Source organism: Monodon monoceros, unplaced genomic scaffold (genome assembly GCF_005190385.1).
Source record: "Monodon monoceros isolate NGI ecotype Baffin Bay Population unplaced genomic scaffold, NGI_Narwhal_1 Super_Scaffold_21, whole genome shotgun sequence".
NCBI lineage: Eukaryota > Metazoa > Chordata > Mammalia > Artiodactyla > Monodontidae > Monodon > Monodon monoceros.
The window spans coordinates 8,264,049-8,281,958 of record NW_021703778.1 but is presented as its reverse complement, the minus strand read 5'-3'; the positions used below and the strand labels follow the sequence as shown (position 1 = coordinate 8,281,958).

Below are 17,910 nucleotides of genomic sequence, written 5' to 3'. Positions count from 1 at the left end.
AGGCTCAGTAGTTGTGGCGCACGGGCTTAGTTGCTCCGCGGCATGTGGGATCTTCCCGGACCAGGGCTGGAACCCGTGTCCCCTGCATCGGCAGGTGGATTCTTAACCACTGCGCCACCAGGGAAGTCCCGGGGGAAAGTATCTTGATATGCTTCGACCTGTTATTACCATGGTCCCTTCTAGAACAGTAACTCACATTATGCTAACGTGGGCTGAAAGGGTACATGTGTTTTTTGCAAAATTATAAAAAATTGTGTTTGCCTCTCCCGTGGCACCTGCCGCACCCTGCTTCGGGATGAGACCCTGCAAACCACATTTCTCCTTTGCTGACTGGCTTTCTGTTGGGTTCTACCGATGGTGGGGCACATGGGAGATGGGAACCCCGAGGAGGGAAGAAGGGGCCTGTTCCTCGATGTTTGCTTCCTGTCCCTGACGGTGGTGGCCCAGCTGCGGGTCACAGCCCAGCAGTGTCAGTTCATTCTTGGAGGAGGTGGTCCTGGCCTGCAGGATTGCCACACTTTCATAGAACCAGCTTTGCCTCGAAAATTGCAGCACCGTTAGCCTGGTGCCCCTTTCAGACATTTGTATTCCGGCTCCATGAGGTCCCGCCAAGTCCTGAGGCACCGGTACCAGCTGCGCGGTGTCCATGCCTCAGAGGTTTGACTCCCAGCTCCGCGGGGTGCCTCCTTCAGTTTCTAGGTTTTCAAAGTCCCTTTTCTGTTCCCCATCCCTAAGGGTGCTGGCTGCTTCCCTTGGTTATCATCTCTGTCACCTCTTCAGTATCCTGTTAACAACCCTTGATATTCAACCCTTTCTGTTAAAATAACTGGCATGGTCTTGGCCTCCTGATGGAACAGGCAGCCGGATTTGCAGTTCCTGCGTGAGGGGGAATGAGGCCGGGTCCTCTCCCGGCACCCCCAGCTCAGATTGGCTTCCCACTGGCACGTGTGGCCTTTGCTCCTAGATCCTGGGATTCACCCCAAGCGTGGAGAACTAAGACGATGGAGAAACAGGTATCTCACCTCTTGTTCGGTCGTGCAGTCCTGTCCTCATGCCCTCTCTCCTTCATTCCCACTCTGCTCTTCCTCAGTCTCTTCAAGACCTTCTGTCCACTCAGTCTTCTGCTCTCTGCTACTTCATCGTCACCTTCTTGGCTTTGCTTTGCTGTGTAGTCCATCTAGATCCCATTGTCATCACTTCACTTAATCACCAGGACCGTCTACTCTCCTGCCCTGTTGCCCTCCGGCCACACTGCACTACACAGCCTGGGCCTGGCACGTTCCATCTGTCCCCTCCCGCGCCCACTAGCAGGTGCCACTGGAGGGAGTTCACACGCCAAGCGTCGGGTGTCACCTGGGCCCCAAGTGATGCCTGGAGGGCGTTCTCCACCTCCTCTCCTCTCGGGGCTCTTCTGACCTGTGACTCCGCTCCAGCCCGACCCTGCCCTCCTTTCCTGTCTCACCTGGAGGATGGCCTCACCTGTCTTTTCTCACACTGGGTTGAGTATGGAGGCAAAGCTTCAGGTCTGTTTCCCACACTCACCACCTGTTCTTACCTTACTTGGAGGAGAAGGGGTTGCTCCTCCTGTCATGGGCTAGATCTTCCGCTGACCGACCTTGCTTACCCAATACTGTCCTCATGACACATCTTCTAATATGCCATGTAATTTGCTTTCATTTTCTCCCTCCTTCTCCTCCCAGGAGAATATATATCTTCTAAGGGCAGGGATTTCACATGTGGTTGACCATGAGATGAGAAAGAAAGTCATCATGGTTGATTCTGAGGGTTTTGGCCTGAGCCCTGGAAGATTGGAGTTGCCTCTAACTCAGCTGAGGAAGGTCATTGATGGAGCGGGTTTGGAGGGAACGTCAGAGATTCAGTCTGGATGTGTTAGCACATTAGACATCCGTGTGGAGCTGTTGAGTGGGCTGGAGCATTGTACCAGCTTTAGAGCTGAGGTCAGGGTACAGGGAGAAGCACAGGTGTCCTCGGCATAAGACACTTAAAACCACGGACAAGATGAGAGCTACAGGCAGCGACTGTGGGTGGAAAGAGGAGGCCTTGAACTGAGCTCTGGGGCACTCTGGCACCCAGGCCTCGGGCAGATGAAGAAAACCCTCAAGGAGATTGGCGGGAGGAGCCCTGACTGATACGGAGGAAAACCTGGAGGACACGCTGTCCTGGATTCCAGTGCAAGAGTGTTTCCACGGAGGATGCGACAGGGACCAGCTGTGCCCATTGCTACTGGTAAGTCACATAGCGCGCGAACAGAGGATTAACCATCAGATTTGGCCTTGTGGGGAGGCATCCTTGACAAGAGTGGTTTTGGTAGAGTGGGAGGAATGGAAGCATGATTGGAGGGGGTTTGATAGAAAATGGATGAATGAGTGAAAGACAAAAGGAACCTACTCTTCTGTGGGGATAAAAATGTATGGACAGAAAAATGGGGTTTTCTGATTTAAAAAAAAATCTTGGTGCAATTGCACACACACGGGCCCTATCGGCTAACCTGCTCACTGTTTATACTCCTGAATTGCAGCCCAGGTCCTTCAGCTGTTACCTGAACAGGTACTGACTATGCTGGGGGTGTGATTTTGTGCAAGGCAGAGAGGTTATACCTCTGCACGTCCTTTCACCTTTTCTCTGCCATCTCTTTGACCAGGCAGCTCCTTGAATGAGAGATGAGTGAGAGATCCCATTTACACACTTGCTGACCTCTTATCCATGGGGCTCATTTTACTCTCTTCCTTCTATCTGTTTAATGCTGGTGACCTCATTTCCCCTTATGTCGTGGTCGTGTGCCTGTTTGTTTAGTCCACGAGAATGTAAGGTTTTGAGGACCTGGACCCGTCACACAATATGGGGTGAATGACTGGCTTCAACAGTGGGCCCCTGCCTGCTTGCTAGCCCACATCAGGGGTTCTCTGATATTCCTCTTTTTAGAGAGAATTTCGTGTCTGAGCCTTTTTGAACTGGTATTCTGGGAGTAAGGAAGGAGAGGCCTGGCCATTTCTAGTGCTTTCTACGGCAATCAGGTATTTACTGTGTTCTCTAATAACCAAAATAATGATTGTTTGGAATTGCCTTGTTGACACAATGTAAGGGGAGTGCGCGTGTGTGCGCGTGTGTGTGTGTATGGGTGATGAAAGGTAAGAAGGAGTGGGAAAGAAACGGGAATGTCCCAGCGTCCTGTGGGCCAGCTGCTTTCACGTGATAGAGCTTAATAGGAGATAGATTTCTTTCCTGAGCGGCGACATATTTACATGGAAAAGGCTTAACAGAAGATCCTATTTGTTTGCAATCAGTGTTGATCACCTCGGTACAGAGGCCCTCGCTGCTTTGCCAAGGACAGGCTTAGGAAGTATAAGATGCTGTCCTGATGGGCCTGCTTCCAGATGTGCTTCAGGTTCTCAATGGCTTGTTTCCATTTTTGGCAGGGGTTAAACCCACACCAGTGGCAAATGCTTCAGCAAGGCTTTCCATCCCGGGATGCTCTTGGCTGCCAGATTTCTAGTTTCATGCTAATGAAGAGATGCAGTGTGGGTTAGGGGACCAGGGATGTAGTTGCAGCAAAAGCTCCACTAAAGTAAGCCAGTCTCCAATTTGCCCATCAGTGTGGGCTTTTTGTACCTGCAGGCCCAGCGGGCTGTTGCTTTGGTGATAGGATTTAGAGGGTGGGTGATAGGATTTTGAGCTGTGGTAGTAAAGAGCAGTGGTAGTAAAGAGCCTGAGCTTCCTGCCTGTCTCCACAGTTGGCCCTTTTTGTCCTACACAGAACCAGGGACCACAGGGGACAGAGACTAAGGACAACGACCTCCAGAGCCCAGATGCCCTCGGTGTTTCTTCCACGTGGCACGGTTCTGTGGGAACAGTACCCAGCCTGGCACATACTGCACACAGGTAACTATTTGTCATGAGCAGTGATACAGATACTAAAATAGCGTCCTAACAAGGGCTGACCTCTCATCTCAAATCCTTTTTGTAGTAGGAGAAATACGTAACTAAGAATATGTTATCTATGTGTAATTAAAAAAGGAAACTAGAATAAGAGGGAATTAGCCTCTACTAAACAAACCAGGCTTGTCTACGTCAGTCATGGAGTAAGCCACTGAGAATATCATCTATATAGACTGACTTTAAAAAAGGAGCCGGATGGGGCACAGGCAACTGAATGACAGATCCCCGGAGCATGCGTGTTTATCACTTAGAAACAAACAGAATGTCCAAGAGGCAACTGAGATCTTTTCATTTTGAAAATGCTTTAATAAGTGTTGACAACACTGTTTTGCAAAATGTAAAGGTACTATACAAATTCTTAATACAAAAAGAATAAATTAAAAGCAGATTTCTTTTTAATTCTGCAACTTTGTCTACAACATACATCTTTGTCATTGATTACAGTTGAACAGAATCCAGTAAAGTCATTTTACATGCTCTACAAATCAGTTTCAGGAGCAACCTAATCCTTTCTTCCCCATTATTAAACTAGAGTCCATTTTACACGACTTGTAATAAACTATTGACATTAATGTATATGTAAAACTTTACACCTAGTTAATTAAGCAGTAACTGGTCATCTGATAGCACCTGGATGGGGTTTGCTATATGTAGAACTAAACTAATACCGAATGAAAACAACTTGGAATTTGAACGGCTTCAACACTCACCTGCATATGATCAAATTAAAAAAACCCACCTGTCTCACAACAAAGTCTGACGTAGGTGTTTTCACCAGCCTTCTGGCTAAACAGGCAGTTTGTTATACGTATCCAAAGACTCCAATAGGGGCTTTATATCAGACCAGGGGTTTCATATTTCATCTTAATTTGCTTTAAAGAAATAGGGGTATATAAAGAGCTTGCCAGTGCTTGTGTACAGTAACTATATCATTTCCCACCACACTGATCATTAACCACGTCAGTCTCAAAGGACCAGCACTTTTATGTACATCCTGTAGGAACTGAACGCAGCTCAACAGTAAAACCTGTTTTACTCAATCTCCGTCTTTACTACCAGACCATCATACTGTTTGCCTGAACTGTAATTCTGCCCCTCTATCCTGCCTCCTTTCCTTTCTGCCCCCCGAATCCCACACCCAAGTGTTTAGAAAGAATTTTCGTCTCTCAGTCTTTGTAACCCAACTGGGCTAAAAATTTATCCGACTGACTTCCGACTTGGTTTCAAGCTACTATCCCTGTTGTATCATCCGCAGTATGTAACCTTGTCACCTCATCTATTTCCCTTTTGACTTTTCCTCTGGGACAGAGTTCAGTTTGATTATTCATGCATCTTCTTTTGGGAGAAAGAATCTGGCCCAATACAGATTGTTTCCGAATGGGGAAAGAAAAACCTGCTGTTTGTAGCTCTGACCATCAAAATAAGAGCAACACCCCTCCCCGTGTCAATCCCCAGAATCGTTTAATATCATCATAACCAATTTTATTTACCCTGCAGGGTTTACCCCTAAAGCGATCTGTGAATAATCAATCCCTTCCGCAAGCTGATATCACCAACCCAGCCGTGCACAGAGCCAGGGAACCCCGGCCCTGAACCGTCCAGCCTGGCCCCAGCCTGCTGTGAGCCCCCAGAGGAACCCCACAGTGCTCTTCAAGCTGCAGCAGGGGGAGCACCGTGGGTATTTACTGATATTTCATTTTAACCAATGGTAAGTGTCCATTCTTACCCTCCGGGTCTGGTGGAGTCTATTGTTTATTCTTGGATTACATATACATAAAAAACAAAGCTTTTTCTTGTTACGCTAAAGCTAACTTCAACTCTGCTTGCCCACAAATCTACCCCACCCCAGCTCCTGTCTCTGGCTGTCCACTGCCTTTCCAGTAGGAAGTCATTACAAGTGAGAAAAGAAATTCCCCCCCCCCCCCCCCGCCCCGCCACTTGCGCCAATAAGCACAGCATCCCACCTCTGTGGAGACCGTGTTTGTGCCATTTGAGATAACCCAACTACGAGTGTGCACTTGTTAGTATTATAAAAGTATTTTTGAGGCCTTTGAAGATTGATGGCTTTCCAGTTGTGTGTTAAGCATAGCTCAAAACACATGTAAACGTGCAGCTCCCACACACCTTTCTTCTCTCTTCCTTTTTTGGTACCTGCAGACCATCGGGACACATCAAGGTAGCCGATGGTGTCGTAGGCATATGGGCCCTCTGGGAGCTGATATATTTTTTCTACTGCCAGCTAGTAGACATGTGAGTACAGTCTTCCTACCTAAGGGCATAGTTGGGTTCTTGCAAGAAGTGACAAGTTGGTAACCGGGTGCCATCGGATCTGAACTCTTTGTCACACAAGTGCTAACAAACAGAAAATGGGCTACGACAGTTAAACACTTGAATGGATCGCAATGTGCTTTTTTCCCTTGGCTTCCCATAAAAAATCAAATGAAACACCTTGTGAGAAAAAAACAGGATACACTTTTACTGGTTGTTTTAATGAGAGAGAACCACTTTTGGCAACCATCACCTTACGTTTCCTACAAATCCCCAAAGGAAAGCAGCTTTGTGTCTTGGGCTGAACCCCCCATGCAGGCTGGGGCTAAGCGGACACTCCGCTACTCCCCGTGGGTCTGTTCTCCTTGGGGTCCAGACTCATGGAGATCCAGGTCAGCAATGGCAGCCAGGGGTCCCCCGATGTGACCATCACATTGGGTTGGTTTTCAGGCTCTCGATGGAGAGGGAGGTGGAATGTTAAGGGAGAGGGGTGAGGGGCACACGTTACAGATGGTTGACTTTCACGTGTGGGATGCAGTAGCAATTGGGGATTTAAAAGAGATTTCATTGCAGAAAGAACGTCTTCCTCTTGGCCCCTCTTAATTTTTTGTGTGTTTTTAGTTTTTAATTTTTTAAAATCTTTGGCAGCATAACTGACTGTGATCCGTGGATGCATCTCTGACGTGTCCAGCTTCTGTTTCTGTTCCTCATGCTCCCGCAACAGTCACTGCTCCCAGGAAGTACTTCAGCTGTCCGCTGAATATTCCCACGGGGCATCGTCTTCACCGAGTGCTTGGGGGGCCTCCAGGTGGGCCCCAGCTTTCACAGTCTTTCTGGATCACCCTGTACTTAAGTCCCCTTTCCTGGTTTCCACCAATGCCACTAGTCCACGGGAGTCCAGGCCAGCCAGCTTCCCTGATGGTTCCTGGCCAGGGGGCTGTCACGGCAGGGGGGAGCCACCAAGGTGCCATTGAGGATTGGTGCCTGGCTCTCTGGGCAAGGGAGCCAGGGGACACACAGTGGGACCGGAACCTTCCAGAATGTCTCCCCAGTCAGGTTTTTGGAGGGTGAGGGGGACGCGGAGACAGGAGAAGAAAAGTGCTGAGGGCCGAAGCTGGTGCAGGTGACACTGCGTCTGGGTAAGGCAAATGAGAGGCAGTGAGGTGATCTCAGAATGGCGTCGAGGCGGCCAGATTGAGGCCGGCTGGCTCACACGAGGGTCCCGGGCTTGGCTTTTTCTTGCCCGTACCACTGGACATCAGCTAGTTCTGGATAGAGGGAGGGATCCAGGAAACAGCTATCATTGTAGCTCCTGCAGGGAATCCAAGGGCGAGAGGAGACAGTTAGGGGGGAATGTCACTTGGCAGTCTGCGTTCAGAAGTACGTGTCCATAGGGGCCGATAACGATCACTCGTCTTCCCCGTTCATAAGGAACCAGGCCTGCGACAGTGCTGAGCGCACAGCAGGGGCGCGCAGACTGGAGAACATTCACACCCAGGGGACCTAAGCCTTGCACGTGTGTGGAGGGAAACGGAGCTAACACTTAATGCAGTGGTCCTCAGGCTCGGCTGCATGTGGGACTCACCCGGGAACCCCCAAAACACCCACCGTGGAGATGCAGGTTTAATTGGTCTGGGCTGTGCTTGAGTGTCCGGAGCTTTCAGATCCCCCCACGTGACTCTCCCATGCAGCCAAGGCCCAGAACCCCTCCGGCTGGAGTCCTCAGGATTCTTTTTTTTCTCAGAACGCTTGCTTGCTTTGTCCTCCCTGAGATCCCAGGTGTAAGTAGCGTCCACCAGATTTTTATTCTGTCCTGGAAGCACATGCGAAATGGCAGGTTTCCCTGTAGGGAAACTGAGGTGATATTTTGAATGGAGTCTTACTGCTGTTTATTTGAAATAACATGTATTGTTGTGTGATTATCAAAAAACGTATTGAAAGTATATAGAAAAGTGTATAGAAAAGACTTTGTTAAAAACAGACTTGCAGCTGTGCGTCACGACGCAGGTTGGGCACAGTCGTCCCTTGGTATCTGCAGGGAATTGGGTCCAAGAGCCCCCCCTGGATACCAAAGTCCGAGGATGATCAAGTCCCTGATACAAACTGGTGCACAGTACAGTTGGCCCTTCGTATCGGTGGGTTCCTCATCGGTGGATCGGAGGGCCAGCCGACTGTATTTGTTGGGAAAAACCTGAGTATAAGTGGACCTGTGCAGCTCCAATCTGTGTTGTTCAAGGGTCAGCTGTGGTCTTTACATATCAAGAAGCAATCACGTGGATATGCTGATGCCCATGATCATTACTAGGCATCATTATTAGGGAAAACGGCCCCTCGCCACTGATCCTAAACTAGCTCTTTCAGGGCTAAAGATCACACTTTATCTCACTGAATCTAGGAATGGGCTGGAATTTGCCCAGGAGGTGCCCAGACGCTGGTTAATCAGCCATGCGACCTGAGGAGATGGGGTCCTACCTTCCTCTCCCTGCCCTGCGGGCCGCACGCAGCCCCTGACGTGGGCACGGCTGACCTCGGGGCCCTGTGCAGGAACAGCTGCAGAGGGGCCTGGATTACCGCCTGTGCGCTTCCTTTGTTTTGAGCTTCTACTCCTAGTAACTTCTGAGTGTTCATTTGCGCTGATTCCTAAAGGGATGAAACCTGTAGGCCTTTAACCACAGCCTTCAGTTTTTGGAATAGCATTCCTGTGAGGGACACGGGTCTGTGCCTCTAAGTTAGTAGGTGTGGGTTTGTTCAAGCTGGGTTTTCAAGTTTGACCTCCCCAGAGCACACGCCGTTTTGGGGGTAGAAATACCTATTTGGAAACAGCATCAGGACTTTCCATAAATGTCAGAAGATGATTTCCTCCCCTGCCACTGATCTCCCCATGCCCTGCGCTACCGTTATGGCTGGGGACGGGTGGCAGGAAGAGACTCAAAGGAAAGCAGGTTTCAAGAGCGTCTTCAGGACAACCTCGTGAACCAGTTTATGACTGAGAATAAGCCATCATCGCCGTTTTTCTGTTTGATTCGCTGATTTCTCTAGGAACAAGTGGATGAAGGCATTCTGGATTTCGTGAAGGTTTCTCATCTGGCTTTTAAAAAACCCATCAACGCTGGAAAACCCAAGGCCTCTGTGAGCATACCGTGGCCTTTAAAGAGAGTCCTGTGCCTGGAACCCCTGAAATATATACTGGGGTTAATACACTTAAAGGTGGCTTCAGAAGCAAAGTAACATCAAGGCCCTAATTCCGGAACTGGCCCTGCCCGTCTATCACTGTCCTCCGGTGGTAAGTAGCTGATTCCATCCTACCCACCCTGCAAACTCTCTCTCCACCCTGATAAAACTGACCTGTGCCATCGTGCCTGAGGGATTGAGAGACTTTTCGTGGCAGAAGGTGGTTGGACCCCACGGTGGGCATACGCTGTTCATTGGGGGACAGTCCCTCCCTAACTCTGCGTCGTCCTGGTGGTGCTTTCCACCAGGGTGTCTGCCCTACCCTCACTGAGGGTGGCCAAGTGGCCCGGGGTGGGGGGCCCGTTAGAGTCCTCTAACCCGTCACTGGTCAGAGATGGGCAAATGCCCGAGCAGGGCCAAGCAGCTTTCACACTACAGGGCTGTCCACTTCCTCCCGAGGATGTGACCGCCAGGAACAGGAAGTAGAGGCAGAGATGGAGAGAGCACGCAAGCTCCGTGCTGCCCGCAGCCACGAGGCCGGTGCGACCATGCAAAACCCGCTAGTAGAATCCAAATCCTGTTTCTGGAAGCTGGACTCAATGAAGGTTACGTGCTCAGTGTGGAGAAGACACTTAAGGTTTTTCATTCACTTAAGCTCCAAAGAGCCTTGCTTTTCTTTTTTTCTTCTGGTAAGAATTCTCTCTCCGAAGTTTGCGTTTCTAAGAGCTGGCCTAGGTAAGAGTTCCTGGAGGAGACCAGGTGGAATATTCACAACTCAAAAGCACAGGAAAAGAATGGGAGTTCCTCCAAGAAGGACTTTACTTTCCTAAATCCAGTCTTTTACAATGTCTGCAAGCCTTTTGAGGTGAAGAAGGGATGTTTGGGGATTGATAAAAAAAAGGATAGGTAGGCTTTGAATTGCTTCTAGAGCTGCATTTCTGTTCTTGTAAGGACTAGGTTTGTAAGACAAGGACAGTTTCTAATTCCATAAGGAACTGGGTTGCAACTTGATGAATGAAGCCAACAAGATCTTTAAACTTGAACTTGTTTTTTGAACAGTGGTGGCAGCCATGGGATCCGAAGGAGACTTCTGACTTCAGGCTCCCTCCTTGTGGTTGGTCTGTCCGACTTGATTCAGGACTTAGGCAAGGACAGATTGTCCTTCTGGTGAGTACCCTTTTGGTTTCTGAATTAGAATGCACTTGGTTCACATTCAAACGTGTAGTTTTCCTGAGAGCAAAACTAAAACAAAAATTGGAGGGCATGGGTCAAACACCTAACGAGAGACAACTGTTTCCCAAGCACAAGGCTCCCGGGTAAGGATAGGGTGGTCACAGCCAAGCAAGGTTCACAATAGGTCACTGGCCACCTGCAGGAAAATTCTATGTAATGAGACCCCTGGTCATGGGCAAAGGCCGTCCACCAGGACAAAGAAGTATCCTGTGAAAGGTAAGCTGTCAAACAAAACCCAAGTCCCAGCCCTAAGCTCACGCCTTAGGCTATAGAGAATATTTTCTTCATTCTAGGAAAAACTCCGCAAATGGGATCCCAGTCATCTAAATGCTTTAAGGGTGCCCCCAACCCCGGCCTTAGGAACCACCCACAGCACTTTTGTGTTAAAAATTTTTTTGGTCTGTCTGCATGCACAAGGACCAATCTTACTGAAGACAAACTAAAATGGCAATGGTCACCATGAGGAATGTTCCAGTTAGCCAAGATTGTTCACTTCAGACGTGCACCTGAAAGCAAGGGCTCCCAAATCAAACAAGTGGAATGGGATACCTATTTTAATTGGCGTGAGGAAGCCTCCAGAAGGCTTCAGACTTCCCAAATAGCTTCACTGAAAGATTCATTGCAAAAGGATGATAAAACAAAGATACAAGAGATACCCAAAATAAAAGACTGTAAGACTGATGTTAACTCCTACTCTCCCCTCTCCCCACCTTGCCTCATTATACTCTCCTCCGTCTGCACTGTCTCCCCACTTTGAAGAGACTGCGTGACTGTAAACAAAAGCCATCAAGTTGGTGGCCTTACGAACACTCCCATATCTACCCTCAAAGAAGGACCCCCATTTGGGCTCTCCCAGGGTTGATGGGACTCCATGGATTCTCCTGTAACTGCTACCAGTTATTCCCTTCAACAGCCAAGGGGAAACTAAAATTAATGGAAAACCTTGCCAAATCCTGGTAGATTAGTGGAGCTATACTCTCGAAACCCCAGTTGTTCCAGAGCCTGCAGATGGGATCCTGGTAAATCTGGCAGAAGCTGGAAGGGGTGAGAATTCTGACCAGAGTCAGCTCTCCTGAATCTCTGTTTGCAGTGCCCAGTTGAGAGAGAAAGGTAAAACGTTCATGTCCCTTCCTTTCCAAATCCAGACCCATTGGTTGATCTTTTCTCTCCCAGGGACAGCTGTTGCCTTCTTGTTTGTCTCGTTTTGTGTCCTGAGAACTTGGCTTGGCGACCGTCAGGTGGGGCAGATATAACAGAAATGTAAGTTGCACCTTACATTGGTGGCTGAGGTCCTATCGATGAGTGCCAGCCCTCAGGGGAACTAAGTCTTTCCTTCTTTTGGTTATCTTTGGGGGTGGCTCTGGAGCTTGGGAGAGTGGTGTCTTTGCACCCTCATTGGGAATGCCTCTTGCATCCATGGGGTCTTTCAATATGGCCAGGAATATTTACTGTTTGTCCCCCTGACAAGATATTTAAAAGGATTGTTTAAGTAGCTCTATGGTCAGAAGTTGGCCAAACTGCTGGACGCTGATATACAGAGCCCGTTAGGAACTTTTTAAAGGCTTTGTCCCCCTAAGTCAAAATGAAGCTGTGTACCCAGAGGGAAAGAAAAACATTCCAAAGACAAAGCTCTAAATCTAGAGCGTAGGAATCTCTTGAATTCCATCTTAGTTGAAGATCTTCTCTCTGATCTAAAGAAGCAAATAGAAGATAATGTAGTTGGATGGGCTACGATGTCATTCACGTTGCAACCCAATTCCCCGACTGTCCTCGTCTTACAGACCTAGTCTTTACAGGCACAGAGATGCAGCCCTAGAGGCAGTTCAAAGCTCACCTGTCCTTTCTGTCAATCCCCAGACATCCCTTCGTCATCTCAGCAGGCTTGCAGACATTGTAAAATACCTGGATTTAAGAAAGAAAAGTCCTTCCTGGACGAAGTTCCATTTTTTTCCCTGTGCCTTTGAGTTGTGCATGTTCTACCTGGTCTCCTCCGAGAATTCTTACCTAGGCCAGCTCTCAGAAACACAAACTTCAGGCAGGTAATTCTCACCAGAAGGAAAAAAAGGTGGGGAAGGCTATTTGGAGCTTAGGTGAATGAAAAACCTTAAGTGTCTTCTCCACAAATAGTAATGAAAAGCGTTAGCCATCTGAGCAGGTAACCCTACCTTACTCCAACTTCCAGAAACAGGATTTGGATAAAAGTGTTCTTCTATAAACTAGTAAGTTTTGCATTATTGTACCTGCCTCATAGGTAAAATTTTAAAACAAAAGCTTTACGATCTCTGCATCTGTCTGTATGTTTATCTATGTACATTGTATGTTTGTAATGTTTTTCTACCTCTGAGTGGTATTGCCAAAATTAATTTGCAAAAGAGCGTATTTAATTGGCTTAAAGCAAAATAAGCGATTATCAAATTAAGTATTCTAAAACTCTGAAATACAGAGACTTAACCCAAATGTTTTTCAAGTTCGCATGATCTAGGAAAAATCTTTCGTAAACAAAAGCTAACTTAAGTTTGTTGGCTTAATTAAATTAAAGTAGGTATGTTAAATATAATGCATATGTACAACTTTTATTCTACCTGGGTTTATTAGTCAAATAAGTTCACGTTAATCTGTTACAAAATTTGTCACCAAGGAAGAGAACTTAAGATGTTGGCTAGCTGTTTAATGCCTCGAGAAATTTTCATGACTAATCTAAACAGAATTGTTAAGAACACATGAACAAATTTCTCACTGGGTGGAAGCTTTTTCCTGTTGATAAGCAACTGCCTCTTTTGCAGCAAAGAAATTACTTCAAAACGTCATCCCTATATGGGGCACCCCCATCATTTCTGCATAGTGACTGAGGAACTCATTTTACTGGCCAGGTAATCCGAGAACCCTGGAGAGTCCTTCTTAGGCTCTACAGGCTGCATTCAGGACTCGGAGAAAAGACTAATGACATCATTAAAACCCAATTAGGAAAATTTCCTGAGACTTTGACCAAGGTGCTGTCACTGGTCCTTTTGCATCTAAGGTCCTTGCCTTTTGAAAAACCTAAGCTCACTCCCGAGGAAACAGTACCGGGCAGACCCATGCATCTGCTTCAGTCTCCATACTGTGACCCTCAAATTGCCCAACAGGACCTATTAAAAAAATGGCTAGTCATCTATTCTCTATTCCTCCTACAGGTTAAAAAGCTTATTACAGCCTGACACTGACACGCCTCATGACCTACTTCCTGGAGAATACATCCGCTGGAAAAGACCCCAACTAAAGGACTCCTGCTTCCCTCCTTGGAAAGGATCTTTTCTGGTACTGCTCGCCAGTTCCTGCACAGCTAAATTTGAAGGCATCCGGCCCACCTGAAAGGAGTAACAGGACCAGAATGAACCAGCAAAGCCACCGGTGATCTCACACTTAAGATCTCCCGGCACCAGAAGCAGACGACCTCGGACATAGACAGACAGCTATCCCAAGACAACGGGCCAGGCCTGTGTAACTTAACTTGATTTCCGCCACTGTTCTCTTTACTGTGGAAATCATGATAGGGGAAGTTAACCAGACTCCTCCACTTATCTGTTTTCTCTCCGGGTTGCCCGTGTCTTCCAGACAATTGCCAAGGGAGGTAACCTTTCAGACTCTGTATTTGTCATTTAAAACTCCGATCTGTCTGTAAGGTTGGAGACTCCCTGGTCCTTCCTGTAACCTGATTTTTCTTCTATCATCCTTGGTGCCACCTTAAGCAACAGCTGAAGTCCCTTCGATGTCAGCTACAGTGTTAAACTTTTGCAGCCCGGTCTCTCAGTGCCTTATTTTTACCTTTCTCCGATCATAACTCTCCTTGCCCAGTCTGACACAAATGCCTTGTAAACCGTAGTACGTTTGTGCCCCCATGTTCTAAATCAGATTTCAGAGGATTTGTCTCTTTTACCTTCTGAGAGATGTTACACTGCCTAGGTTTATTGTTCAGTCACGTGGGAAGCGTTGCCAACTAAGTGATGATAAATCTTCTTGGGTTATTTGTATTTTAATAACACTTAATTATTAGTATAATTATTAAGTGTTCTAGAAATTGTGTGAAATTCCTATAAATCTGATATGTCTTGGTATAATGTTATCGGTCATAATTCTGGTTATCTTAAAATATTGTCTGTCAATCACAGAAATAACCAAATTTCCTTGTCAATTCCATTATAATGAACTCTCATCAGATCTTTAGCACTGGGCATTTTTAAGTTCTTTTGTCATTTACAGACAGTTATTGTTTTACTCTGACGCTTTTGCAAAAGTGAGATTCATGGCAAGGAACCTACCAAGAACTCTTGACCACCGCATGGCTGCCACATCACAAGGGGCCAAACCTTGGGTACGTATTTCACAACTGATGAAGGCTCCACCTGACTTCCGGTCCCGTGCAAAAAAGCTGGAGCTCTCAAATCAGTCAAACCGACTAGCTAGCAAGAGAAGTAGCCACCATCGAGATAGACAGACTGCTTCCTCCCGAGATGTCAGATCAAGAGCGTGTCTGTCTTTCCATTCTTCCTTCCCTCTCTGACCATCCTCTTCCTATTCTCACACTGTGAAGGTATTTATGATTCTTGCCGTCCATCCTTTTTGCTTTGCTCTGGCTTGGAAAGGTAATGCCACTGTTCACATATCTATCTAAGGCCATTGCAAAGGGGGGTAAATCTACACTGTTCTGTCCATCACGGACTGCTCCCTGATTTCCAATGCCTCCGTTTCTCTCGACCAAACAGCCAGCCCACCTTTCTGTTGTGTCCCACTCCCTAACCCTGGGGATCTACTTCCTTGTCTCTGGTTAACACCCCGGGGAACCCTGCATCCAGGCTCTGTACAAAGAAAGGGACGCGAGGCAAGGGAAAGAGAATAAAACCACCTGTGCTGTCTACAGACCCTTCAGGTGTACAGGCCTCCACAGCTGTCACCTTTTGGGGCCCGAGCCACAGATGGAAACAGGAATTACCGGGAAGCATTCAGTGGTTCAAAATCTGCTTCCTTTGGTGCAGCCCTGCTCCGCCGGCCAGGAGCTGATACAAATGAGGCCACGACCAGGAGTCTCTCCTTACCTCTTGAAGATTCCAGAATCTGCTGGTAAAGCAACAGCTGCCCAATGAAAATCCCTAGACTCTCTGGCCAGAGTTGTTCTTGAAAATGAGAGAAGCCTCTGGTTGAGTATCCTTTAGCTGAACAAGGAGATGTCTGTGCTGTGACCAGCACCGCTTGCTGCACCTGGGTCAACACTTCTGGGGAAGGTGAGACTCAGCCACATGAGACTACTGAACAAACCAGCCAACGGGACCTTTCTTTGGGGATTATTCTGCTTATAATACTACAGCAGTCGCCATACTGTGCTGTATTCTCGCAAAAGCTTTAAATGCAGCTTTGCAGCCACTAGCTACCAAGCAAATGATCTCCCTCAGAACAGAACATCAGAAAAGGAACAAAGAGAATGACCGACTGAAAGACCATGAACCCAGTGCCGTGACCTGTGAAGACCACACAGAGATTCAGCAAAAAAACCCGGTAAGAACTCCAAAGCCATAGCTGGGAGTAGCGCTAATGCCTTAAATTTTGATCACTTCTCTTAATTAGGCTCAGAGTCTGATGAAAGGGGGTAATTGTTCAAAACAAGACAGCAGACCCAAAATGAAGTCGCTTAGGCTAGGTTCCATATCACCAAACCGAGACTTAACTTTATAGTTTCAGCTCCTCCAGAAAGGAATCTTTAACCAGTCAAATCGGGACTCGCCGGATCAGCACGTCTGCCCGACGGACCCCTGCCGTCCCCTAACGGAGAGCGACTGGGCTACAACCAACCCGCTTTTTCACCTGGTGTAACTTCCTCGTTCCCGCTCCTTTCTGCCTGCATGTCTTTCGTTTTGTACAGCTCCTTTCTATCTGCCGGCCTGGATGCTGCCTGATTCATGAATCACTGAAATAAAGCCAGTAAGCTCTTTCAAATATACTCAGTTGAATTCTTTTAACACCATCTTCCTCTCAAAGGCTCAGCCCCTGTTTTCCGAATCCCCCATCTGCCAGCTCAGGGCACTTGCAGTAAAAATGTTCCACGTCTCCCCACTTTGGGTCAGGATCTTGTCCTACCCTACTTTTCAGGCTGAAGTCTCGCTCTTTCTCTACAGCAAAATGACACTCTGCTGTTCCCCAGACACCCCTGCTTGTTTCTGCATCTGTGCTGCTTTCGCCCTTGAACTGGCCTCCACCCTTCGAGACCCCTCCTCGCACCCCGGGCCTTGGAAGGGATCCCTCTCCCCTTGGAAACCTTTTAGCATTCTGTTTAAAGTCTCAGGGTATTTAATACGTAAGTGCTGCAAGAATCATTTTTTGATTGAATAAACTTACCACTCTTTTTTTTAGCCACTTCTGAATGGTATCCTTTTTAGTTAACCCTTGAAATGCTCTTAATTTCAATACCTTGTCTCCCCCTGAGGACAGGAACCAGACCAGGTGTTTGTGTTTTTATGCCCGCTGTAGCAGGGCTTTGCAAATTCCAGCGTGCGTTTGATTTACCCAGGGATCCTGTTAAAATGCAGATTCGAATTCAGTATGGCCAGGAGTCTACCTCCTAACAAGCTCCTGGGTGATGATGGGGGTGCCGCTCGTCGGTGGGTCACAGTTTGGAAAGCAGGGCCCTACGGCACTTGGTAGACTGCACAGCCGTCACTCAAGAACACTGGGATGAAATCGTGGGTGACCAGGTGGTTCTGGATGAGCTCAGTCTGCCCTTGGCGCCTTGAGATATAAACTGCATGATGCTGTTCTTTTCAACCAACGTTGAGTACTAAAAGTACCCGTAAAAGCTTCTACAAGTATCTGCATGTACAAAGAACCTGGGACAAGTCTAAAACATACTTTGTGGTCTTTTCTGGGAAGTACCAGTGGGGATATCTAACACACACACACCTGATGTAAAAACATACATATAAACATCGACTTCCACATGTATCTAGAAATAAGACATGAAAATAACGGCTTCCACACCACTCAGATGTTTCCTTCTGGAAATTATGATACATACGGCCAAAGGCAACACAGATGCAGCACATCTGAGATCACAGACTCATGAACAGTGAAGGGGGAAGGCTGTAAGAACGAAACATGCCCTTACGATACCTCTATTCGTCAGTACTTTGGTGAGTTGGAGACTCAGACCCATCCGTAATGGGCGAGTTTTCTGTTGCTTCTCTGAACAAAGGAAAGCAGAAGGAAGAGAAGAGAGGTCAGGTTAAAGAGACGAGCTGACACAGACACGATGAG

The 17,910-nt window shown here is 47.5% G+C and overlaps 1 protein-coding gene and 1 long non-coding RNA gene across 13 annotated transcripts in view; one reads left to right on the top strand and one right to left on the bottom strand.

Moving 5' to 3' along the window:
* FRMD4A (FERM domain containing 4A) overlaps positions 1-17,910 on the bottom strand; it is a 353,094-nt gene that overhangs the window by 17,019 nt on the left and 318,165 nt on the right. The window contains exons 17-18 of one of the 5 annotated variants that reach the window (XM_029239053.1): positions 12,464-12,531; positions 7,402-7,537 (exon numbers count right to left, since the gene is read on the bottom strand). The exons of 1 other annotated variant lie outside the window; for it this stretch is intronic. In XM_029239053.1, the coding sequence (XP_029094886.1) occupies positions 12,498-12,531 (34 nt within the window). In that variant the 3' untranslated portion in view covers positions 7,402-7,537; positions 12,464-12,497. Of the gene's footprint in view, positions 1-6,198; positions 7,538-12,463; positions 12,532-16,794; positions 17,839-17,910 lie in introns of those variants that run through there. 3 more of the 5 variants (XM_029239055.1, XM_029239051.1, XM_029239054.1) reach the window with 3 other exon arrangements.
* On the top strand, positions 42-16,596 carry LOC114904765. 8 transcript variants are annotated; one of them, XR_003796027.1, is made up of 10 exons: positions 42-2,247; positions 2,944-3,035; positions 3,776-3,900; positions 5,455-5,665; positions 6,115-9,508; positions 10,456-10,563; positions 11,803-11,889; positions 13,803-14,980; positions 15,642-16,158; positions 16,336-16,596. It is a non-coding gene; the product is annotated as an uncharacterized LOC114904765 (long non-coding RNA). The 8 variants fall into 8 exon arrangements; XR_003796022.1 differs by having other exon boundaries at positions 6,115-10,563; XR_003796023.1 differs by having other exon boundaries at positions 6,115-6,207; positions 9,265-14,980.